At 43.2% G+C, this 25,824-nt stretch overlaps 1 protein-coding gene across 2 annotated transcripts in view; it reads right to left on the bottom strand.

Annotated features, from left to right (window-relative positions):
• The window catches only part of synpra (synaptoporin a), a 437,007-nt gene that overhangs the window by 165,958 nt on the left and 245,225 nt on the right, over positions 1-25,824 (bottom strand). Inside the window, exon 1 of one of the 2 annotated variants that reach the window (XM_078543649.1) lies at positions 10,791-10,926. The exons of the other annotated variant lie outside the window; for it this stretch is intronic. Within the exon in view, the coding sequence (XP_078399775.1) occupies positions 10,791-10,814 (24 nt within the window). The 5' untranslated portion in view covers positions 10,815-10,926. Of the gene's footprint in view, positions 1-10,790; positions 10,927-25,824 lie in introns of those variants that run through there. 2 annotated transcript variants of the gene reach the window in all.

The raw sequence follows: 25,824 nt of genomic DNA, 5'->3' as shown, positions 1-25,824 counted from the left end.
TGCTGATGATTGAGAGTAGACTGAGAGGCAGTAATTAGCTAGTTGGATTTTTCCTGCTTTTTGTGTGCAGGACATACCTGGGCAGTTTGCCACATTGCTAGGTAGATGCCAGTGTCGTAGCCTGTTAGCGACAAACGTTTCAACATTCGCTGCTACTGGGACTGGAAGAATCAGGTCAATATTTTCCAGTTCAAATCCCATTCAGCTTGTCAGGCGACTGGAAGATGTCATATATGGGGAGCTCTAGCTAAATTTACCATTCTGATACTCGTGTTTACCTTCTGTTTCTCTCCAATACAAATTTCTAATTCCAACATGGTTGAGATATAGAGCTTAGCAACAATTCACCTCCAGTCAGTTTACTTTGCTTGACTGCATCAGCATGAAGAAAACAGCCAGCACCAACCACAATGAGAAGCATGGAGGAGGAAGAGGAGCTGACAGCCTGAGAGTGCAGAGGCCATAATAAGGAAAGCACAGAGCATGCCCTAACTGTCGTCACCTAGTGGCTGAGGGTCAGCTATCCTGGGCTCTTAGATGATTAATGCCTGAGAAGAATCAAGCTAACTAGGGAGACTATCACTGGTATATGTCAGCTGTTAGACATTGTCAAGTTATGACAGCATTAAACTTCTATCGTAAAAATGCCCATCAGGTGATACATTTAGCCTGAGGCAATATGTAGACCACATTGTCATCAGAGATGTGATGGATACCTTATTTTCATATTCAGCCACCTACATGCAATTCCCTGTGCAGCAGCAGTAGCAGCAGCAAGAAGGGCAAAAGTACTTTTTCTCAATGGTAACTTTTTTCAAAGTGCAAAATTTCGATCTATGGAAATCATACCGTGGTAATAATGAACATAAAGGAATATTTCCATGAATACTCAAATGATATGTGATACTTGTGTGACAACCATGCACATGAATTGTTATTAGGGCAGAAAGTTGGTGTTTGCACATATACCGCAAAGATATATAATTTCTTTTTTGTCGCTCCCAGGAGATTACAAGACTGTTGGTGAATGGGGATCATTAAGGATTTTGTTGCCTAGTTGCAACAAGGCTGCATGGAGTGGAGCTGATGGGCGAGCTGGTCTTTTTCTGTTTGTGTCTTTCTTATTAGGTTCGTATGTTCTCATAACTTTAATCATGTCTACAATCTAACGATGGCTTTCAGTGGTTTTAATTTACTTTTAACACTCTCATATATAAAATGTGCTGAGCAACATTCAATTTCCAATTAAGACAAACATTCAACTTTGCTAACTACTTGTCACTTAAACTCATCTGCCCTATTTTGGAGAGCATTGTCAGTTCTCACCAAGTCTAATGGAAAGAACTCCATACTGATGTGAAACGCTCTACTTTAGATTGGGGAAAAGAAAGGAAAATTATGCCCTTTAACTCATCCTCTCAGATCTGTTTGTGCTGGTTGATCCAGGCATGACATTGAGAGTGAGCAGGAAGAAATGTATTGCATGCATTGCTTTGTCCTACCACCTGAAGAAGGCTATGTCAGTCAACAAATAAAAGGATAGTCGGGAGGAAGAACAGTGAGCTCTATATGGAAATCCTTTGAACCTGAAGACAAGCTTATAAAGCAAGGAATGTTTGATGCAAATGCAATTTAAAGCATAGCTACAATTCATTTCAAGTTGTTAACTTATCCCATAAACTGTCACCTAGCATAACTAATGTGAAGTTGTTCTTGACTAAACATAACCAAGGAACCTTAGTGATGTCAGTGATTCATGAGATGGTTCTTTCAATTGCTGAGGTATGAATATTGGATGTCCATGGAATAGTCACAACAGAAAAGCTTGGTTTCCACTTTGTGATGAAAATACAGGATAGGTTGTTGGTTTATACAAGATTACAGAACATCTTGAGCCTCAACGAAAATCACTTAGATTGCTTTCATCAATTTTCTTAAGACTTTTGACATAGGACTGTCTTGAAGAAAGAAGGAAGCTATTGGAGTACATAGCTAAATTTTGGATTTTAGCCAAGGTGTTGATCCTGTTCCAAGATCTATACAAGGATAGATAGGACAAGAGAAAGCTGGGACCTCAACATTTTACAATTTATATAAATGGCTTGGATGAAGGGACAAAGGTATCATTGCTAAATTTGCTGATTATACAAAAATGGGTAGGAAAGTAAGTTGTGAAGAGGAGATAAGGGGGCTGCAAAGGGATATAGATAGGTTAATTGAGTGGGAAAAGATTTGGCAAATGGAGTATAATGTAGGAAAATGTGAAATTGTCCATTTTGGCAGGAAGAATAAAAAAGCATGTTATCTAAATGGCGAGAGATTGCAGAGCTCGGAGATCAGAGGGATCTGGGTGTCCTAGTGCATGAATTGCAAAAGGTTAATATGCAGGTACAGCAAGTAATTAGGAAAGCTAATAGAACGTTATCATTTATTGTGAGGAGAATTGAATACAAAAGTAGGGAGGGTATGCTTCAGTTATACTTGGGTAAATGGCTGTTCTAATGGGTTATGTATCCATGTCATATCAGGCACTTAGAAATTCTACCTGTGTGAAATGCTCAGTATTTTGATTTGGATACTCAGATAGGCTGATGTGTTTCCACATATGTCAGGTACCCGACTAATGAAAAGAAATAGCCACTACTTTTTGAAATGTAGACTTTTAATAGAGGAAAATGAAGATGCTGTCATGTGTATGGACCTAAAGAGAGCAAGATAGTCAGTCTAATTGGACTTAACTCATTTCTTCTCACCAGGATGAATTTTATTTATGATATTTTGTTCCTTTCCCCTTTTTGAAGTCTGCCAAATAAATATTTTACTTGCATTTAGATGCAAGCGAAAGCTGACAAGCAAAGCTCTGAGCTGACTAAAGAACTGGAAGGATAGGACTGATAGCTCAAACCATTTAAAAACATCTACTAATCTCTGGCATAGATATGTCATGGATGTCTAATTATTGCAATGAAAAAAATGTAAACTCTTCTAATTTATGCTGAGAGGGAGGCCCTAGAGGCATGACAAATTATTTTGTAATGCCTTCTAATTTCACAGCAATAAAAAAGAAAGGTGGAGTGTTTTAACATGTAACATGTATGCTGGCAAGTTGAGTTGTTCACCCACAATCCAGTGCACTACGGCACTACCAAATAAAAGACAAATCATCTGCCACCTCCAGAATGTATAGTAAAAACCATGAGGAGGCAAAGGCTAGGAAAATAAATGTAAATTTTTTGAAAAAGAATAAACATTTTTAAAATAGGTGGATTATCCTAGATAGAACAAAATCAAAGTTAAAGTAACAAAATAACAGAATAGAAAAAGAAAAAGAATGTGTACAAGACATGAGGTAGTTACTTTCTTCAGCATCACAATATGAGTTAAAAATTTGCAAAAGTACCCCACCCAACAGGGCAGTTAATTTCCGGCTGAAAGTTAAGGGTTAAGTTTTTATTTCTTTTACAAGATCAATTAAAATATGTTGCAATGGAATGAACTTTACACACAGCTTGAGCTGACCAAATTGTTAATGAAGGCATAAGTCAATCATACCTTATTGAGGTTTATAAGATGATGAAATGATGTATTCCTATTCCAATTAAATAGGTTAAGGAGGATCAAGGGTCACAATTTTAGGTTATATGAGGTCAGACCTAGGTTATATATCAGGTGATGATTCTTTTCCCAAAGAAGGAATAGGCTGTCAGCTCCTGCTGTGGATGTCTATTTGCTGAGTTGCTTCAAGCAAGAACTAGATCTGTTCCTGGCTGGGGTGGAGGTAACCTCTCACACAAGGTAAGTACCACATAGGATTTAGGACCAGAGTGAGCTCTTGGACTAATTTTAATCAATTTGCCTAGGGGGTTGGAGAGAGATCTCCCAGATTTTTTGGGAATATACCCAACAGTTTGAAAAGCTGAGACATAAAATAACTCCTAGTGAAGCTGAATGGGTTTTGATCAATGACATTGCATCAACTTGGTTTTGTTCTGACCTTTTCAAAAACAGAAGTGGAAAATCATTGTTATGTTGCCCACTTACATCACTGTCCAATCAGAGAAGGCAAAATCCCAAGCATGATACTTAAACAGAAATAGAAATGATGGAAATACTCAGCAGGCCTTGGAGCATCTATGGAGAGAGAAACAGTTAACATTTCAGGTCAGTGACCTTTCATCAGCACTGTTCTGACGATAGATCATCAATCTGAAATGTTAATTTGTTTTTCACTCCACCGATGCAGTATGGCCTGGGCCTGCTGAGCATTTCTGACATTTTCTGGTTTTATTTTATATCTGGAGCACCCACAATATTTTGCTTTTATAATACGTAAACGCCTTCATTGATCTCTGTTTAGTACCTGCTAAGTTTCTAAGTTCCTGAGCTTCTAAGGAGTAAAAGGAACAGATGGGATATTTAGCCGATTTTAGTTGAGGATTACAGGTATTACAAATCATCATCCTTAATGATGGAGGAGCCCAGCACAGCAGTGCAAAAGATAAGGCTGAAGCATTCTCAACAATCTTCAGCCAGAAGTGCCGAGTGGATGTTTCATCTCGGCCTCCTCTGGAGGTCCCCATCATCACAGATGGCAGTCTTCAGCTAATTCGATTCACTCCACATAATATCAAGAAACGGCTGAAGGCACTGGATACTGCAAAGGCTATGGGCCCTGACAATATTCCAGCAATAGTACTGAAGACTTGTGCTCCAGGACTTGCCATGCCCCTAGCCAAGCTGTTCCAGTACAGCTACAACACTGGCATCTACCCGGCTATGTGGAAAATTGCCCAGGTATGTCCTGTACACAAAAAGCAGGACAAATCCAACCCAGCCAATTATAGCCCCATCATTCTACTCTCGATCATCAGTAAAGTAATAGAAGGGGTCATTGTCAGTGCCATCAAGTGGCATTTGCTTAGCAATAACCTGCTCACTGATGCCCAGTTTCGGTTCCACCAGGGCCACTCAACTCCTGACCTCATTACAGCCTTGGTTCAAACATGGGCAAAAGAGCCGAGCTCCAGAGATGAGGTGAGAGTGATTGCCCTTGACATCAAGGCAGCATTTGACCAAGTGTGGCATCAAGGAGTCCTAGCAAAACTGGTGTCAATGGGAATCGGGGGAAAACTCTCTGCTAGTTGGAGTCACACCTAGCACAAAGGAAAATGGTTGTGGTTGTTGGAGGTCAGTCGTCTCAGCTCCAGGACATCACTGCAGGAGTTCCTCAGAGTAGTGTCCTAGGCCCAATCATCTTCAGCTGCTTCATTAATGACCTTCTGTCCAACATAAGGTCAGAAGTGGGGATGTTCGCTGATGACTGAACTGTTCAGCACCACTTGCGACTCCTCAGATACTGAAGCAGTCCATGTCCAAATGTAGCAAGACCTGGCTTGGCTGACAAGTGGCAAGTAACATTTGCGCCACACAAGTGTCAGGCAATGACCAATTCCAACAAGATAAAATCCAACCATCACCCCTTGATGTTCAATGGCATTAGCATCGCTGAATCCCCCACTATCAACATCCTGGGGGTTACCACTGACCAGAAACTAAACTGGACTAGCCATATAAATACTGTGGCTACAAGAGCAGGTCAGAGGCTAGGGATCGTGCGACGAGTAACTCACCTCCTGACTCCCCAAAGCCTGTCCACCATCTACAAGGCACAAGTCAGGAGTGTGGTGGAATACTCCCCACTTGCCTGGATGAGTGTAGCTCCCACAACACTGAAGCAGCTGGACACCATCCAGGACAAAGCAGTCACTTGATTGGCACCACATCCACAAACATTCACTCCTTCCACCACCGATGCACAACCGTAGCAGTGTGTACCATCTACAAGATGCACTGCAGGAATTCACCAAGGCTCCTTAAGACAGCACCTTCCAAACCCACGACCACTACCATCTAGAAGGACAAGAGCAGCAGATAGATGGGAACACCACCACCTGGAGGTCCCCCTCTAAGTCACTCACCATCCTGACTTGGAAATATATCGCCGTTCCTTCACTGTCGCTGGGTCAAAATCCTGGAGCTCCCTTCCTAACAGCATTGTGGGTGTACCTACACCACATGGACTGCAGCGGTTCAAGAAGGCAGCTCACTACCACCTTCTCAAAGGCAACTGGGGATGGGCAATAAATGCTGGCCCAGCCAGCGAAGTCCACATCCCATGACTGAATTTTTTAAAAATGGTAGTGGTGCCTGCGTGCTAGAAAAGTGAAATATCAGTCAGGTTTCCTGCTCCTGATTGTGTTGAGTGAACCTGATATTTAAGTGTGTCTTTATGGACCTCAAATGTAGATCACCAAAATTTGAATAGCCTATCATGACTCATTGGCCTTGAAATTGTTTTGTGGAATACTAACGTACTAACACGACCATGCTTAACTGGAATTCCTCTATTCAACATTTTAGGAAGAGTTAAATCATTTATTTTAAACAACTTAACAGATGAATGGTTTAGTGTTCGTATGTTACTATCCAAAGTGTAATTTTGGGACCTTTGAATAGTCGCACAAATGAAGAATGGCCATTTGGGCAAGCACTGAAGTATTGTTACCCAAGGAACCAGAAACTTACAGGGTAATTTTGACCCCAAAAAGCATCTGTGTTTGGGCTGGGTAGGAAGGTATCATGTAAAAGAACTCAAACCTGAGTCCAATTCGCCTCAAATCCTCCCACTTCTGGTTTTAAAGGAGACAGACAACCAACCAATTCCAGGTGGAGGGTCACTTACTTGAACATTTTGATGGGGCTATGTGCCTAAAACTTTACCTGTAATTTAGGCTAAATGTTGGCCAACTGAGTTTCCTGGGCCTTGTGAAACCAGGCAGCTATGAGGAGGCAGGGACTGCTACATGGAACAGCTAAGTGCTTTTCCAGCACAGCTAGTGGGCTAGGGGGAGGAGGGGTACTTCTCCCCAGCCCTCCAAGCAAACCTTAAAATCTCCCTAAATTTGGCACCCCTGCGATTCCTGTCTCACTCGTCCCCATCTTCACAACTCTCCCCCTGATGCCCATCTCCCTCACTCTGACCTCTCTCTGACGCTCCCAACTCTCATCTGATCCCTCATTTCTCAGCCCAATCTCTTCCCGTCTCTCCTATCTCTGCCTCCAATATCTCTATGATACCCACGATAATCCCACAACCCTCTAAACCATGTACCCAACTCCCATGCCCCCTCACAATCTCTACCCTGAGCAACAAGAAATTTACCTGCTTCTGGGCTGCACCCTCTTCCACAGTATTCCCCACCTGAAAGGGAATCAAGCCTGCTAATCAGGCTGGCTTCGAGGCAGGGAATCTGCTGAAAATGAAAAACACACATGCCAAGAAGTTAAAACTCCACGGAGACTGAAATTCCTGCTCAAAGCATGGAAATTCCATCCCATAGATATCGAGCCCTATTCCCTAGCATAATCCACCCCATTCAGTAGATGAGCATTTAAAGTTGTCAGATGAGGAAATAAATAGCCTTCTTACTTGGGAGTCTTTAAACTTTTAAAAGTAAAGTACATTAATTGTGTTGCTTAGAAACTGAAGAGGTGCAGCTTAAATGATGCATGATTATCTGGTGATTTCAGCATCTTTAATGTGCAGCATAACTAGGACAAGAGACAGCACGTTGTAATAAAAGTTAATGTGCATCGAAGGCATAGGTTTATAAAAATCTAAGCTCAAAATTAGTAGGGAAATACCTACTGTTGCATTTTTCTAACAAGCAGGCATCCAAAAGTAAGAAAGAGCAATTGGATTCATTTTACCTTTATTTACTGCACTGTCTGTCTGTGGACAGATATTCTGAGGCTTTGGAAGCAGGCATTGCACAAATAAATGTGCCTCTTATCCAGATGGGGCAGGTTTGATGGACCCAGCTGGTCTTTGCCTGCCCACCAATTTTCTATGTTTGTAAATGTAGAACTGATGCAATACTTGAAATAAAAAATAATTAAGTCTTGATGGTCATGCTAATTGTCTGGACAGTTATCTTCTTTAACAGAAAATCACCAACATGGAAGGATGTAAATCTTTGATCTAACTAACAAAATGGTAAAGTACATGCACAGAGCAGACAATATTGTAATCAAAATTTGGTCTTGTGTGAGTCTCTCTAAATTAGCCAAATTATGACATTTGGATTTGGCTATTTCATCTTAGTGTAGTAATGTCCACTTTCATACACTTTAGATCTCATTATGTTGGCCCAAGGTTTTGTGATGAATGATGAAGGAATGGCACTCCGCATTCACTATGCTTACAGATGCCCACAGACTTTTTCAGGGCTTTTGTGTGGCAACTTGCTAATGCTGGGCATCTGATCCAGCATGGGACCCTCTGTGGAGGATATGTAGCATGTGAGCAGGCAACCAATCAAATTGAAAAACCCTCACTGATATATGAAAAGTCTAAAACCAGGAAGTTTAAATTACAGTTTGCAGATGGTGGGGCCCAAAAAATTCCCCAGATGGCCTTCCTGCCAGCCACCCGCCCATCCCAACCTGTGTGCAATTTTACAGGGGATGGACAAGGCTTTGGGTGGCTCACCTGCCCTCACCCCATTTGAGGCCTTGGGCCACCTATTGGCCACATAAGGGCCGTTTCCAGCCTGGCCTCAATTTTGAGGGTGGCAGGAGGAGTTCAGGAGCAGGAAGAATGCCCAGCAGGTCACCCTGGCCACTGCTGCTGTTGGCGTTGCTGTGATTACGGAGCTGCTGGCCAATCTGATTGGCTGGCAGCTCTCTCAGGTGGGACTTCCAACTGAGTGAAGAGTGGAAGTCCCATTTCCAGCCAATTAACGCTCCTCGCTGTTTGGCTATTGTGATCAGCGAGGATGCATTTCCCATCGACCCTTCAGGTGGCAGAATGGGAAACCCCACCATCCGAAAAATTCCACCCAATATTTAATGCATTGTAAAAGCAGGCACACAAGTGAAATTAAAAAAATGAGGAAAAACAATGTCAGCAAGGCAACTTTGCTAATTGGAATGAGGGAGGTACAGCTTCCAACAGAAACTGGAGAAACACCAGCAGCCTGGGCTTCATTAGACAATACGCATTCCCTATAGTGCCACCTATGAATGAAGAACAGAACACTGATGTGATAAGGAAGACAGGGCAAACAACACTAACTCACCTTACACTCCATTGAATTCAGCATCACCCTAAAAAAATGTAGGGATGACTTTAAACATTCTATTATCGATTATCTCCTCCACTGATGACAGATTACCATTCAAAGTGTGGTGTCCAAGTATGCACATTGAATCCAGGAAATTTAACACACTAGGTCAAGCTTCTGCAAACATGATTAAAAAAATGTGCTTAAGGGTGTAAGCCAAAATTCAGTTCCAAAAACACAAGCGGATTGGTGTTGCAGTGCATCACCATAAAACACTAATATTGCCATAAGTTTTTAGTTTTAATTTTACGAAATTGCTAATGTAAAGTAGAAGCTAAAGCAAAGGTATGAACAGCAAACAATGGTCAACATTCACGCGAGTGCTGCCAATGCTGATAAGTGCATTATTTCTATATGCTCCCTCTAAGGTTAAGCGGTCGCCATGGCACAGCCAAATTGTTTTTGGTGTATAGGCCACATTATCTGAAATAAATGAGTCAATCTTCCAAATAGCTTAATTAAGAAGAATAGCTATTGATAAAGAATAATTTAAAGAAATTCTCCATCCATTCCATAGACCATTCCTAATTAACTATTTCTCAGATAATGCATTCAAGATGCAATATTTATGATGAATTATCATTTCCGTGATATATTACAATTATCACTCAAAAACCTTGCTAAGTGTGATCCAAAACACACACCTCTGTTAAAAAACTGACACTTTCTGTTAGGCTGGAAAGCATGCATTTCAGTCACAAGCTTCCTTATAGTCATCCCTTCCAATGTTGCAACCTTAAAGATCAAGTTCAAAACAAAACTGATTGAAAGTAGACATTTTTGTTCTTTTTATATCAAGAGCTTTACGGTGCTTTTTCCATCCTTCCTTGTTGTTTCTATGGCAAATTAGTTCCAAACTGAATAGCTTTACGCAAACCACATCAAAAAACAAAGTGAATTCAATAGATCTGCCACAAACACAGATTGCAACAGGTTCTAATACTTATTTTTCACTTGTGTTTTGTTTACACAGAGTGTACATCGTTAGCTGCTGAAAGTCAGCATATAAGGCTGTGTTCTGCCTGGTAATTGCAAATATCCCTCATTCTAGAGACTTAACGCCACCTAGATACATTCGAAAGCTATGCCATTGTTTCATCCATAAATTAAAATGCACTTAGAAAAGATTGCGAGAGCTTCTAAAATGATTAACCATTGGTAAACCATTGATTCTGAGGGAAAAACACAATCCTTATCTTTTTTCCTTTATAGTTTTTAGATACTCAACCTCAAAGGATTCTATGTTTGCTTCTGTATAGCAAGAATCTGTACAGTAATGCTCACTATGAGCAAATAGGCAAAAGAACATTTTAAATGAAACAATATATATTGCATATTTTTACAAGTCTCTGTTAAGAATTAACAATCATTAATTTAATGTATGGAACATAAGTGGTTGGCAAGGAAATGTAGAATCATTCACCAAAGTGAAAAGAAGAGAAAACAATAAAAGTGCCATAATAACTACCGTACCAATTACTTGCTTCCAAACAAGAATACAAATATAGTTATTGCAATGTTTCTCGAATAGACCACAAAATATTTAATTAAAGCTACATCGCTTACAATTTTTTTCAGATGTTAAAGGATTTGGTTTTTACTTACCGGAGCAAATATCACCATACACATTTACAGAAAAAATTATAATCCAATTTCACTCCACAAATAAACAGGGTCTGGCACATACTAAAATTAATGGCTTCAAAACCTCTCCGCTGGACAGTAGCTCTTGGACTCACTTTAGGAATTTATGTAAAGCAAAAAAAAAAATCAACGTGAGACAAAGAAAGATATTATACCAAGTCAGGCTGCTGCCTCAGTTGTATTTGTTGAGGGCAGAACAGTCACATTACAGAAGAAACGCTGCAATCTTACTGGAGGAATCTGAGTCTGCAAAAAAAGTGGGCAGACTTTTCGGAAACCACAAAGCTCACGACAGCTTATAAAGTTGATCAAACGCAGGAAGGTATTCAATTCAGCTAGGAAGTTTTCTTGCATCAAAGCAGAAAGAAATTTAGGGTTCTACTTCATATAAATTAATCTTTTTTCAACAGTACAGTATAAAATGTTTCATTTTATTTTGAAGGCCAAGTATAGCCAGAAAGTAATTTCTTCTGTATAAAATATTCACGTTCATTTCCGAATGCCTGTGCACAATGTTATACTGTAGGGTTGTCAAAGGGGTTACTGCTGTTCAAAAAAACGTTAGAGTAAAGACAAAGAACAAACAGAATACATCAAAATAGACTGGTAACTGCGCTACTTAGAGATTGTATCAGACATGTATGTCTCTACCAAATTCTTTGTACATGTACATTATAGCATGCAATTCATGCCAAGATTTCAGGGTTTTTAATTAATTATGACGAAGTGTATACTTGCTTTCAACAACAGCATACATAGTTATTTCTTGTCAGTGCCAAGTGAATTTTCGATTGCAATAATTATTTAATGTTGAATCTCACCACAGATGCAAAACATCTGTATATTAAAAATGTTGATGGTACTATCCATCAATGCCACTGGTGCAGATGAACAACAGCAATAGAACTAAGAGAAAAACATAATTAATTTAACAATGCCAGCTCTACAAAATGCAGTAGCTCACCAAATTGCAAATTGGTCTAAGCTAACCAACTATAGTCTCCAACCCCTCTTGCTCCCCATGTAGTTCACCCTTATTCATTATCCTAACCAACACAATAGCCCAGATGCCCATTGCTCTGTCACTTAATGTACTCAAATTAATCAGCCTAATTCTTTCTTCTGATTATATATTTACTATATGATACATTCTTATTCAAAAGTTCAGCTGGTGTACTGCACTACATGAGTGAAAATAGATTATAAAATTAATTGGACCGATCTGTACATCATGGCCACTGGTACATCTACAGATTGTCTGACAAATCTAATTATTTAGCTATTTCTACACAGTAAACGTATTAATGAACTATCTTCTATCATAGTTCGACTCAAAACATTACCTACTATTCTGGCTGGAAAGAATTGCACAATTTTGCTATTTTCCTGACAAAAAATGTTTATATCACATGTGTGAGGATACAGGCAGCCGAACAAATTGCAATCAATAAATTAGTATTTGCATAATTTATTCAACTGTGGGCATTGGGACATTTTATGCTCTCTTGGTTGCCACAGTTACCATAAAATCAGATCTAGATCTACTTATATATGAATAACTTTGCAATGAAACAAATTTCAATTTCTAACCCTGTGACTTTAGAGTGTAAACATTTTACACATATTATAAGTATGTTTACATTTTATTATTGGCAGATGTGTAGTTAATAGGTTGTCATTTGAATAATTTATTCAGCAAATCTAACTGGAATTTACTTCCTGCTTTAAGTTTCATGTTCTGGAGCTGTCCCCAAGCTGTCAATTAAAGGACTCAAGCAGCAAGTGTGATGCTATTATTGGTACTCTCTTGATAACTCTGTCATTAACATTTATTTAAATTGTAAGGTTGCAGGCTTGAGTCAAGAGGTTGTTGAACAATAAGCCAGTCTAACTTCAAGGCATTTAATACCCTGCCACTTTAGTTTATTCATCTTCAATCGTCAATTCGTCTTCAGCCTCAAAATTCCTGGCCATACTTTTCCCTCAGCGAACACCAATACTATTGGTCTGCAGTAGAGTCAGACAGTCATAGAGTTATACAGCACAGAAACAGGCCCTTCGGCCCATCGTGTCCCTGCTGGTAATCAAGCACAATCTAATCCCATTTCCCAGCACTTGGCCCATAGCCCTGTATGCTATGGCACTTCAAGTGCTCATCTAAACACTTCTTAAATGTGGTGAGGGTTCCTGCTTCTACCACCCCTCAGGCAATGTATTCCAGATTCCTACCACCCTCTGGATGAAAATATTTTCCTCAAATCCCCCCTAAACCTCCTGCCCCTTACCTTAAATCTATGTTCCCTGGTTATTGACACCTCTGCTAAGGGGAAAAGTCTCTTCCTATTTACCCTATCTATGCCCTTCATAATTTTGTATACTCTATCAGGTCCCCCCTCAGCCTTCTCTGCTCTAAGGAAAACAACCCTAGCCTATCCAGTCTCTCTTCATAGCTGAAAAGCTCCAACCCAGGCAACATCTCCTCTGCACCCTCTCCAGTGCAATCACATCCTTCCTATAGTGTGGTGACCATAACTGCACACAGTACTCCAGCTGTGGCCTAACTAGCATTTTATACAGCTCCAACATAACCTCCCTGCTCTTATATTCTATGCCTCGGCTAGAGGGTGCAGAGGAGAGGGTGCAGAGAAGATTCACCAGGATGTTGCCTGGGCTGGAGCGTTTCAGCTATGAAGAGAGACTGGATAGGCTTGAGTTGTTTTCCTTAGAGCAGAGGAGGCTGAGGGGGGACCTGATAGAGGTATACAAAATTATGAGGGGCATAGTTAGGGTAGATAGGAAGAAACTTTTCCCCTTAGCGGAGGCGTCAATAACCAGGGAACATAGGTTTAAGGTAAGGGGCAGGAGATTTAGAGGGGATTTGAGGAAAAATCTTTTCACCCAGAGGGTGGTTGGAATCTGGAACACACTGCCTGAGGGGGTGGTGGAGGCAGGAACCATCACAACATTTAAGAAGTATTTAGATGAGCACTTGAAACGCCATAGCATACAGGGCTATGGGCCAAGTGCTGGGAAATAGGCTTAGAATAGATAGGTGCTTGATGGCCAGCACAGAAACGAAGGGTCTGTTTCTGTGTTGTATAACTCTATGAGCTAAATTTTCCCGTTGGTGAGCAGGGGGCGGGGCCCGCTCGCCGACGCGGGATGACATTGGGTGGAACCCCCGACGTCATCCTGGCCCATTTAAATTTTCAGGAAGGCGGGGCCGCAGCAAAATCAGCTGCGTGCCCGCCGACCTGTCAAAGGCCAACTGAGGCCATTCATAGGATCATTGAAACAATTAAAGGACCTGCCCGTCCAACCTTAAGGTTGGTGGGCAGGCCAGGAGCCCCGGTGGGGAATAGAAAAAACACGAAACCTCATCCACCGGCGGGATGAGGTTTCATGGAGGGATTTAAAAAGTTCAATAAAGTTTTAGTGACATTTATGAACATGTCCCATCTCGTGTAACATTGTCACAAGAGGGGGACATGTTAAGGATTTTTTTTTTTCTATTTTTACGGTTTTTACAACTGTCAGCGATCTCCCTGAGGCAGCACTTTGCCTCAGGGAGATGTGCGCTCTTTCGTGTGCATGCACGAAAGAGCGCACTCTCGCATTTGGGGAACCCCCCCTGCCCGCACAGGAAGTGCATAGTGCTTCCCACCGGGCGACACGCTGGGTGGGCCTTAATTGGCCCACCCACTTAAAATGACGACGGGGCCCGCTTCTCTGGCGGGGATCGAATCCCTGCCCACCGGAGATTGGGTCGGGCCCGCCCGCCTGGCAGGCAGAAAATTCTGCCCTATGATTCTATGACTTTAAAGGACCTACATTATTGTTCCACCAGTCCTTGTTGTATGACTGGTACCTTAGCAATAAACAGAAGAATGCAACATTGGTGGTAGCAAGTGATTATTGAAGATTTGACTGAGAAATAAACAAGTCTCAACCCTTCCACATTCAACAGAAGAACTGATGTGAAAGTGGAACAACTGTCAAGTATTCACAGCGTTGAAGTGTTTAAGTGATTCTGCACCACTGTAGCAATCCTACGCACAGTTCAGCCCTCCTGGGACGTCGCAACTCTCTCCAGTCAGCAGACATCAAGTTCCAGTAAGATCGCTGACCTGGGAAAGAGTTAGTAAGTCTACCTGCTTTTAGGATTTTGCAGGTACAAGCCACGAAATAGCTCATATCAGGGTCAGGGGGCAGGAAATAACATTAGGCAAAGCTCCACAGACAGAAGGATCCATTGCTGCTGCAGGCCATTTCTTTAGGAAGTTGTGGGGAGAGACATGATTAAGCAATTGAGACTGGGCCAAGAATAAGTCTACACCGTAAAAGCTCCCAACAGCTTGTAGCAGGCAGTACAAAACCTTTTTCACTTTTGAATTTACTTTTTGAAGCCTGCGGTCCATTTTCTCCCCAAAATTACAGCTTTGTGTGTGGCGCTGCTGTAAAGCCTGGGAAGGCAACAACAGCACCACCATTGCAGTCAAGCAACATGCTGTGGCCAGGTACTGCAGGTCAGAGAGCACAAGAAATCAAATCCTGAAGGTCTGTGAAAACCTTGAACATTTGTTCCTGTTACAGATATTGCTACTAATCCTGCAAAAAAAAGACACAGGATAACCACAACATTTCTAACACTAAACTGGAAGGCAGTAGGCCTCTTCTCTGAGTTCAACCTGTTCTGACAATGCGTATTCTGGACCTGGATAGTTCCAAACTGGATTAATAAGCCATAAAGACTAAAATTGCTATAGGCAATGAAGGCCTCCATAAACTGAACACTTCAGGTCTGTCAGATGATGACATTAAACATCCAAAAAATATATGATTAACACTCAAAGATCAGCTGTGAGTGGAGCTCAACTTCTGGATTTTTAAAAATATTTATTTGTTCACGGGACATGGGCATCGCTAGCTAGGCCAGCTTTTAATGCCCATTGCTAATTGCCCTCAAGGAGGTGGTGGTGAGCTGTCTTCTTGAGCAGCTGCAGCTCATGTGGTGTAGTTACATTCATTGTGTTGCTAGGGAATTCCAGGATTTTAATCCAGAGACAATGAAGGAACAGCGGTATATTTCCAAGTAAGGATGGTATGTAGTTTGGAGGGGAATTTGCAGGTGGTCGCATTCCTATGTGCCTGCTGCCCTTGTCCTTCTAAGTGGTAGAGGTCACAGATTTAGAAGGTGCTGTCGAAAGAACCTTGGTGAGTTGCTGCAGCGCATCTTATAGATGGTACACACTGCTGTCAAAATGCGTTGCTGATGGAGGGAGTGGATGTTTAAGTTTGTGGATGAGTGCTAAACAAGTAAGGTGCTTTGTCCTGGATGGTGTTGAATTTCTTGACTGTTGTTCAAACCGCAATCATCCAGGCAAGTGGAAGATATTTCATCACACTCCTGACTTGTGCTTCGTAGATGGGGTACAGGCTTTGGGAAGTCAGGAGGTGAGTTACTCACTGCAGAATTCCCAGCCTCTGATATGCTCTTGTAGCTACAGTATTTATATGGTTAGCTCAGTTCAGTTTCTGGTCAACGGTAACCCCAAGGAAGTTGGTAGTGGGGATTCAGCAATGGCAATGCCATTGAATGTCAACAGGAGAAGGTTGGATTCTCTTTTGTTGGAGATGGTCAGTGCCCTCATAAAATTCCCACACTTGAGGAGCTGAACTCCAAATGTGCGAACACTAAATTCTTCTCTAAACTTGACATTAAAAATGGCTACTGGTCAGTGCATTTGGAAAAGATATCCCAGGAGCTGATGATATTCCATGCTCCTTTGGGGAGATACTGGGCCATAACCTCTGGCTAGCATCGGAAAGTGCTGGCCCACAGGAGTTAGAAGAAATAAATGCACACTTACCTGGTCTTGAAAATTGCATTGCCACTTCCGTTTGCTGGAGCTGCTTGGGGCCTGCATCGAAAGACTCCTCGCAGGCCCCAGCGAAGTCTAGATCCAGCGTATTCAAAGAAGCCACACCCCCTTTTTTACTGCACTTGCTGCTGTCAAGCAGGTAAGTTTAAAGGGCCAGGGAAATTGACAGGCCAGGGAGAAGGTAAGTGTCTAAGGAAAGTGCATAGGACTTTTGGGTTGGGGGTGGTCTGGGGATCCGAGGTTGGGTGGGGGATCACCGAGGTCAAGGGGTGTCCCCGAGGTCAGGTCAGGGGTGCTCTCCGTGGTCAGGGGGTCGCCGAGGTTGGGGGGGGTGGGTGGGGGCGTCCCCGAGGTTGGGGGGGTGTCCAAGGTCAGGGTAGGATCCAAGGTCGGGGGGGGTTCTGAGGTCGAGGGGGAGATGTCTTGGGGAGTCAGAGGTTCGGGGGTCTGAGGTCAAGGGGATCTGAGGTCGGGGGGGTCAGAGGTCAGGGGTTCCAAGGTCTGGGGGGATTCCAAGGTCATGGGGGGTCCAGGGTTGGCAGGGGGGAATGGGAAGTCTCCTGTGGGTGGGGAGTGGGGGAGGCCGGTGATGTGGGTTGATCCCGTGGGGTCTGTCTGGGCCTCTACAATAGTTACCCAGTAGTTAGAAGAGGTTTTAATTCTAACTTTTTCTGTGTAACTACTGGTATAACCCTGGCGGAACAATCCAAAGGTTGCAATTTAAACCACATTTTCGGATGGTTCCCAGCGCAGCATAATTGTCCAGAGGAAGTTAGTACTTATCGGCGATTGCCATTCAAACCCTTGCCTGGGAACTTGCCAGAGGGATTCCCCAGCGCATCTTTGGGGTACGCTCCAAATCCGACACTGGGGAGCGCGTAAGTTATGGGCCGCTGTTTCCAAAGGTTATGGTTCGGGCTTTCCATAAGTTAGGATATTTTTCAACAACATATGGACCTGCGAGATCCTAGGATGCATCGCATAGGAGACAACATCGCCATTTTTTGCACAACAAAACAGGAGCATGATCGGAATTTGCACCTTCTGATGGAAGCCACATGCTAAGTAGGTCTTGTGTTTAACAGTCAGAAATGCAACATCAACCCAACACAAAGATAAAAGCAAAATACTGCGGATGCTGGAAATCTAGAACAAAAACAAAAATACCTGGAAAAACTCAGCAGGTCTGACAGCATCTGCGGAGAGGGATACAGTTGACGTTTCGAGTCTGTATGACCCTTCATCAGAACTAAGAAATAGAGACATGAGGTAAAATATAAGGTGGTAGAGGGGGGTGGGACAGGTAGAGCTCAATAGGGGGGCCAGTGATAGGTGGAGGCCAAGAAGAGACTGCCAAAGATGGTCATAGACAAAAGGACAAAGGGGTGTTGACGGTGCTGATATTATCTAAGGAATGTGCTAATGGGGACATTAAGGGTAGCAAGCAGGGCAAGCTAGTGGCAGATGGCCCTAGTGGGGGTGGGGTGGGGGGAAAGGATCGAAATGGGCTAAAAGGTGGAGATGAAACAATAGATCGAAATAAATTTAAAAATAGGTAGGAAAAGAAAAATATATTTGTAAAAAAATATTTATTATTGGAAAAAGGGGGATCAGAAAGGGGGTGGGGATGGAGGAGAGAGTTCATGATCTGAAACTGTTGAACTCAATATTAAGTCCGAAAAACTGCAAAGTGCCTCGTCAGAAGATGAGGTGCTGTTCCTCCAGTTTGCGTTGAGCTTCACTGGAACATTGCAGCAGGCCAAGGACGGACATGTGGGCATGAACCCAACACAGTTCAACTTTTTAGAATCCATATATTCAGATGCAGGTATTTGCCCTGAACTTAGAATGCTAGAAAACATCAGTGCAATGCCCACTCTGCAAGACAAAAATGATTGTTTAATTTTCTTTTTCCTTATATTTTTCATGAGATGTGAGCATGCTGGCTAGGCCAGTATTTATTGCTCATTCCTAATTGCCCTTGAGAAGGTGGTGGTGAGCTGCCTTCTTGAACTGCCACAGTCCATGTGGTGTAGGTACACCCACAGTGCTATTAGGGAGGGAGTTCCACGATTTTGACCCAACGACAATGAAGGAACGGTGATATATTTCCAGGTCAGGATGGTGTGTGGGTTGGAGGGGGACTTGCAGGTGGTGGCATTTCCATGCATCTGCTGCCCTTGCCCTTCTAGGTGGTAGTGGCCTATATACATCTATTTACCTAATATTGTCCAGCAAGCCTCATCTCTTCATGAAATTCTGAAGAAAGAAATACTTTTTGTTCGGCAAGGGGATCTCCAACACATATTTGATGACCTTAAAAAGGCATTGACCAAAAGACTGTCAACTCTTCGGTTTTATGACCTGACTCAAGAAACTGCCCTTGAAGTTGAGGTGTCCCAAAAAGGACTTGGAGCATACCTTCTCCAGAAAGTAAAACCTGTTGTTTTTGCCTCCAAGGATTTGTCCACTGCCTAAGCCAATTACTCAAATATTGAGTGTGAAACATTAGCACTGGTATTCAGCATCCAATGGTTCCACATTTACCGATTCGGAAAGAAGCTTGTCATGGAAACCAACCATAAGCTGCTCAATGATCCCTAACTATTGCACCACCAAGATTACAGTGATTACTGCTCAAAATACAGGCTATGATTGTGACAGGCACCACAAGCTAGGTATTTCCATGGTCACATCCGATACTCTAAGCCATTTAACTAACTCGTAAAAAACTGCAGACATCTCCTTAGATCTGCAAGTAGATCTCATGGGTGCTGAAATAGAAAACCTTTTGCATGTTTATCTTATGCATTATGGGCAATCTAAATGCCAAGTGTTTAACAGGAAATGTCCAATGATCTTGTACTACATTTGGAAGGCAATGATTGGCAGATGGCCAGAGTCCTTCTAGGACATTCCAGAGATTATAAGACCATTTTCGCTCTGTAGAGATAAACCTCGGGATATGTCAAGGAGTTATCTTCAAGGGAAAGCAAACCAACATCCCGGGGTGAGACCTGATATCCTTCACATCCTGCACCAGGTGTACATGGGAATTGGCCAAACCAGTTGATTGTCCAGAGAGACAGTATATTGGCCAGGAATTGACCAAGACATCGAGAAGGCCATGAGGAAATGCAAGGCATGTCAAACCTTCATGCCAAGCAACCAGAAAGAACCATTGTTGGCTCGGGAGGTACCTGCACATCCACGGACCAGGCTCACAACTGATTTCTTTAGCTCCATAGAGATGGTTTCTTGGTTGTAACGGATTACTTTTCAAAATTTCCCCTTATCCGTCAATTTTACGACACACCTAGTACAACCATTGCAGACACCTTAAGTTCAATCTTTGGTCTACTCAGGGCACCACAAGAGTTTGTTTCAAACAATGGACCCCAATACACTGGAAGCCCATTTAAGGCAATGGGTGGAATTGTCCCAGCTTTGCACTAAGTGCGGTAGTGGGCGGGTAAAACGACATGAGCACGATAGCAGGTTTTCATGCCATATCGTCCCAAACCTGCCGTGTTACTTATTCATTCCCAGGAAACATGACATTTCCATGGCGGGCGGGCTTTCATTTGCCCGCCACTCCATCACGTCGCTGCTTCATCACACTGGGTACAATATTTAAAATCCAGCCACGCACGCACATCTCAGTGCTTCCAGCCTACAAGTACTACAGGGAGGATGTCCACAAAAGGCAAAAAGACTGCTGTCCCCAGGTTTAATGACGTGTCACTGGAATGCCATTTGGACACTGTGGAGGCCTGCTGTAATGTCCTCTACCCCACTCTGGCCGCAGGATGGGCAGCAGCATCACCAATCCAGCACTGCAGGCGGTGACAGCGGAGGTCAGTGCCAATGCTGAACAGAAGAGGCTGGCCATCCAATGCAGATAGAGGATGAATGATCTCACCCGTGCAGCCAGGGTATGACAAATATCTCATCACTCTAAACTCACACACTCAAGCCCATCACACATTCGTTGGCATCTCACTCACTGCCAGCTCAAGGGACATCACCACCCATTCTCACACACATACCCTCACATGTCCACCTGGCCTCATCTGCTCTGGAGACTACCTCCTCAGCCTTCACCATCTTGAGGCCACTTGTACAGATCAACATGTGCACCCACACACACCCTGGGTTACCCTCCTTCCCCAGTACAGCCCTCGTCCTGCAGCCTCGTCCCTTATCTGAGGCCACTTCTCCCCCTTCCCAACCAAGACCTTGACTGTAGCCATTGAAAAGCAACCCACATATGGCTGATCTGGTAGGTAGAGAACCACCTGTGAGCCCCCCTAAAATTGATGTGGTGCTGTCTGTGAAGCCTGGCGCTGATGACTGCAAGTGCTGACCAAAGCAAGATAGGCAAACAAACCTTGAAGTCCCGAGCGAAGTGCAGCCCTCCAGATGCAGGTCACTTATGTGCTATTGTGAAACACGTTGGCGTGTTTTCCTGCCAATGTGGGCAGATGATCCAGCAGGGCTGGATGAGTCCGGTGGCCTGGCCTTATAATGATATGCTGATGTATTACAGTGAGGTTCCCGACGTCCGATGGTGAGAAATGCGGCCCACTATCGGCGGGCTGAGTGGATGATCGCAAACTGGTTTCACACCATTGTGAAACCGATCACGCCATATTGACCACTCATGCCACCAAACACACCCTACGCCAGTGGGCATAGAAAATCCCAGCCAACGTGTGAGAAGTGGGGAGTCAACCATACAACTTCATCACTGCATTGCCCAGATTTAATCGAATGGTCGGACATATGGTACGTACTGTAAAATCTTTAATCATGAAGTGCCATCAAATGAAATAAGATCTACATGGGGCCATGCTACATTTTAGAGCAACACCAATCAGTGTTCCCTCACCTGCAGAATTACTATTTAGCAGACATGCGCAAACAACCCTTCCCAGTCATCACTTGTTGATACTCCCAGAAGTGCAAGTGGCCTTGATCGAAAAACAGGGGAAGATGAAAGATGCCCATTGCATGCAGGCAATGAATTACCCAACCTAAACATCGGATAAAATGTTTGAGTGCAACAACTGAAAACACATAGAATCCAGCGGAAATCATCAGCATTTGCCCAGAGCCGCATCAAGTACAAACACCAAATGGCGGGATAGTGCAATAAAACAATACCACAACCAGAAATGCTCAGTAACTCTATTGCTAATAGAACATGGTCTGAGACACAACCTAAACATGGCACCCTTACCAACAATCAACATTCTGAAGCCATATGGAAATCTGAAACCAAGATCACCGTAACCAAGTCTGCACATATAATTAAACCACCAATACATTTGAGACTTATAAATTTATTGCTTTGTATAAAAGTATATTCAAACACAGCATAATTTTCTTTTGATGTAGTGATTCATTTTTGATTCATTAAGGATAAAACTTTAATTTAGTAAATAGGGCAATGTTGTAATGTACGTGTATCTTTAAGGGAGTGTATTTTAAACTGTTGCCCATCACTATGCACCTTGAGACAGGATGTGACGTATAGTTCCATGAGTTTGTAGACAGAAGACAGTCCTACAGGTCAGATGTGTCTACCTAGCCTCCCAGTTGCCATTGCATGTGTAGCAGGGCCCCCAGCAGCAAGTGACGATGGTGGGGGAGATAACCAACCCAGTCGGCCCCAGTGGGTCCTGCAGGGAGCAGTGTTTTTGACAAGCTGAGGGATGGAGCCAGATGCCGTGAGGTGAGGGACAAAGTAGCCAGGACAAAGCCAGGATTTGTGAGTGGCAGTGTGGCTGAAGCTTAAGGCAGTTCGAAGCCCTGACGGTGGCTGAAGAGCCAGGAAGGGGAATTGGGACCTAGTCATGTGGACTGGCAGCACCCATGAGTCTGAGAAGTCTCATATAGAAAGAGAGAGGAGCAGAATAAACCTGAACATGCCTGATGAGTGCTGCTCTGAGGTGCAGGCCCTGAGTAGGACAGAGATCTGGAGCATTGGCAGTGAATATTCCCTGCAAATAGTTGTTTCTTGGAGTTACGCTTTCCCTTGATGGTTTATACAGTTTTGATGCTGGTGAAATAAAGGACCCTTGTTTTTTAACCTTCATGCAGTCTGTGTGCTTCAATCACATGCTACATGCTATAGTCTTATCTTCAAATAAAGAGCCCACATTATTGTTTTACCAAGTCTAGATGTATGATTGGTACATTTGCAATAAACAGAAGAATGCAACATCAACTACCAACGTCTCTTCAACTACCAACTGCTTCCTCTGACTGCCAACTGCTCCCTCCTATCATCAAATGCTCCCCCAACCACCAGCATTTCCCTGCCACCCCCTGACTACCATGGGATTTCCCACCCTATGGCTGGGACCCCCATACCACCATCCGCAGATGACACCTAAATCTATGCATGCTGGTAGGGCCAACACAGAATACACATATCATTTGCAGGGAACAACACTGAAAGAGGTTGAGAGAGAAAAAGATCTAGCTGTTATTGTGCACAGATCACTGAAGGTTCATGACTAATGTAGAGAACCTAAATAAATCTAGCAGGGTTTTAGGTTCTTCTAATAGAAATATTCAGCATAAAACAAAGGATACTATTTTGTCACAATACAGATTACTGGTCAGACTAGTACTACAGGAGTACTATGACCAATACATGGCACGTGATTATTTTTTTATTCATTCACGGGATGTGGACTTCGTTGGCTGGGCCAGCATTTATTGCCCATCCCTAGTTGCTCTTGAGAAGGTGGTGGTGAGCTGCCTTCTTGAACCGCTGCAGTCCATGTGGTGTAGGTACACCCACAGTGCTGTTAGGGAGGGAGCTCCAGGATTTTGAACCAGCAACTGTGAAGGAACGGCTATATATTTCCAAGTCAGGATGGTGAGTGACTTGGAGGGGGACCTCCAGGTGGTGGTGTTCCCATCTATCTGCTGCCCTTGTCCTTCTAGGTGGGAGTGGGTCTGTAAGGTGCTGTCTAAGGAGCCTTGATGAATTCTTGCAGTGCATCTTGTAGATGGTACACACTGCTGCTACTGTGCGTCGGTGGTGGAGCAAGTGAATGTTTTTGGATTTGGTGCCAATCAAGCGGGCTGCTTTGTCCTGGATGGTATCAAGCTTCTTGAGTGTTGTGGGAGCTGCATTCATCCAGGCAAGTGGGGAGTATTCCATCACACTCCTGACTTGTGCCTTGTAGATGGTGGACAGGCTTTGGGGAGTCAGGAGGTGAGATACTCGTCACAGGATTCCTAGCCTCTGATTTAATGGTCTTGAAAAATTTCTGGAGAAGAGCTACAAGATAGATTCCTAGCTTGAATCTCAGTTATTCAGGCTGGTTAAAGGGCCTTGATCTATCTACTTTAAACAGAGTCCCCGTTGATGGATCGGTCAGCTTAAATGTTTGCCTGGGCCAGGGGACAAGAATTTAAATCATGTAGGGGTAGAAATAGACAGGACATTAGGAGGTTCCTCTTTTCCCAGAGAGTAGTGAATCTCTGAGAGAGATTGCTAGCTGTGTGGCAGGTGCTAACTCTCTGCATGCCTCCAAGAGGCAGCTGGACTGATTGTTGACTGGGCCAGAGATCACATTATATTGAAGGTTACGTGTCTTCGTAGAGAACCCGTGGTCATTGTGACCTCCTCGGCTGGTTTCAATAAACTGCAGGGCGTCAGAGAGGAAACTTCTAGAATATCTCTTACCTATTGACCCACATTCTTTTCTTTTTTTGCCTCTTCCAAGAGGAGACATGATTGCAGGGTGGTTGAGGGGGGTTGGTGGAGGGATGAAGTGGGGGGCAAGATGAGAGAGACAGAGGGAGCAAAGGAAGGAGGACGTGTTTGGTCATGATGCTCCAGCCCTCTTGAGTATGTCACTTTGATGGACTAGCTGGTCTTTTCCTGCCCCTATCAATTTTGTATATTCGTATGTACTTATTTTAGGCATGTATAGTAATGGAATATATGGTTAGAACTAACAGGCATATTTTAGAACTAAAGTAAATAACTAAACAGTATTTTCTAGAAAAGGCTATTGATGGTTCTCACATCTGCAATAATCAGTACTTTGTTACATACAATTCATTACCATGCTTTTAAACATTAGGATTTTAATGAATCATGGAACAAAAAAAATTAAACCAAATCAAAGACGTTTATGAGAATTTATTCTGGTGCTGCACTCTCCGAATTTGTAAAAATAGCATGTGCTTAAGAGCAAACACCTTTAAAGGGGGAAGAAAGTCACCTCACATAAACTTATTAGACAGTAAGAAATACAATAGTTTCCATTTAAAGCAGTCAATTAGGGACAAAGCAAGGTTGAAAAATTTAGCTGATATTAGATTTAAAATGGAGGTCGATCCATTTCCAGCCATTTCTGGCACAGCACACCATGCTTGTAAAGGTGCTAGTGTGGAGGCAGAATTTTGTGCTCGTCGGGCAGATGTGTGCCTGACTGGAATGAGCATAAAATGACGCACAATGACGTCCGGTGAATGTCCCGACATCATCACGCACTCGGGCGATATTTCGGTCGGTGGGCACGTGGGAGTTGGCAGCAATGCCTGCTGACAATTAACAGGCCTATAAAGGCCATTAAAGATCTAATTAAACTAAATGTTTCGCTGTCCGTCCAACCTTACGGTTGCTGGGCAGGTGAGCAGGCCAAGCGGCCTTTTGTTTTTTTGCAAAACCTCATCCACAGGCGGGATGAGGTTTCGATCAGTGATTTTAAAGAAAATTTCAAACTAATTTGTAACATGACAGAGTCACATGAGAGGACATGTTATTAACATTTTTAAATTCTTTAATTTTACTTTCAAAAAGCTTCAGCTCCCTTAGGCAGCTCTGTGCCTCAGGGAGCTTTTACTGCACGCACTCGCGCATATGCGCGAAGTTCTGCGCTCGGCCTCCTACTCTCCCCCCCCCCCAAACAAAGGCAGCACTTAGCGTTGCAGCACGCGATTCACGCTTGCTGGCTGTAAATTGGCCAGCAGGCATGAAATGGCGGTCATGGGCCTAAGTGTCTCAGGCCTGTACTGGAAGTGTGCACAGTGGGTGACTGTGATATCAATCAGCTCCTAACATTGATTTAGTGTCCAACCTA

The sequence above is a fragment of the Cetorhinus maximus genome, chromosome 6 (assembly GCF_964194155.1).
Source record: "Cetorhinus maximus chromosome 6, sCetMax3.hap1.1, whole genome shotgun sequence".
In the NCBI taxonomy this organism is placed as follows: Eukaryota; Metazoa; Chordata; class Chondrichthyes; order Lamniformes; family Cetorhinidae; genus Cetorhinus; species Cetorhinus maximus.
This window is presented reverse-complemented; position numbering and strand designations above follow the sequence as displayed.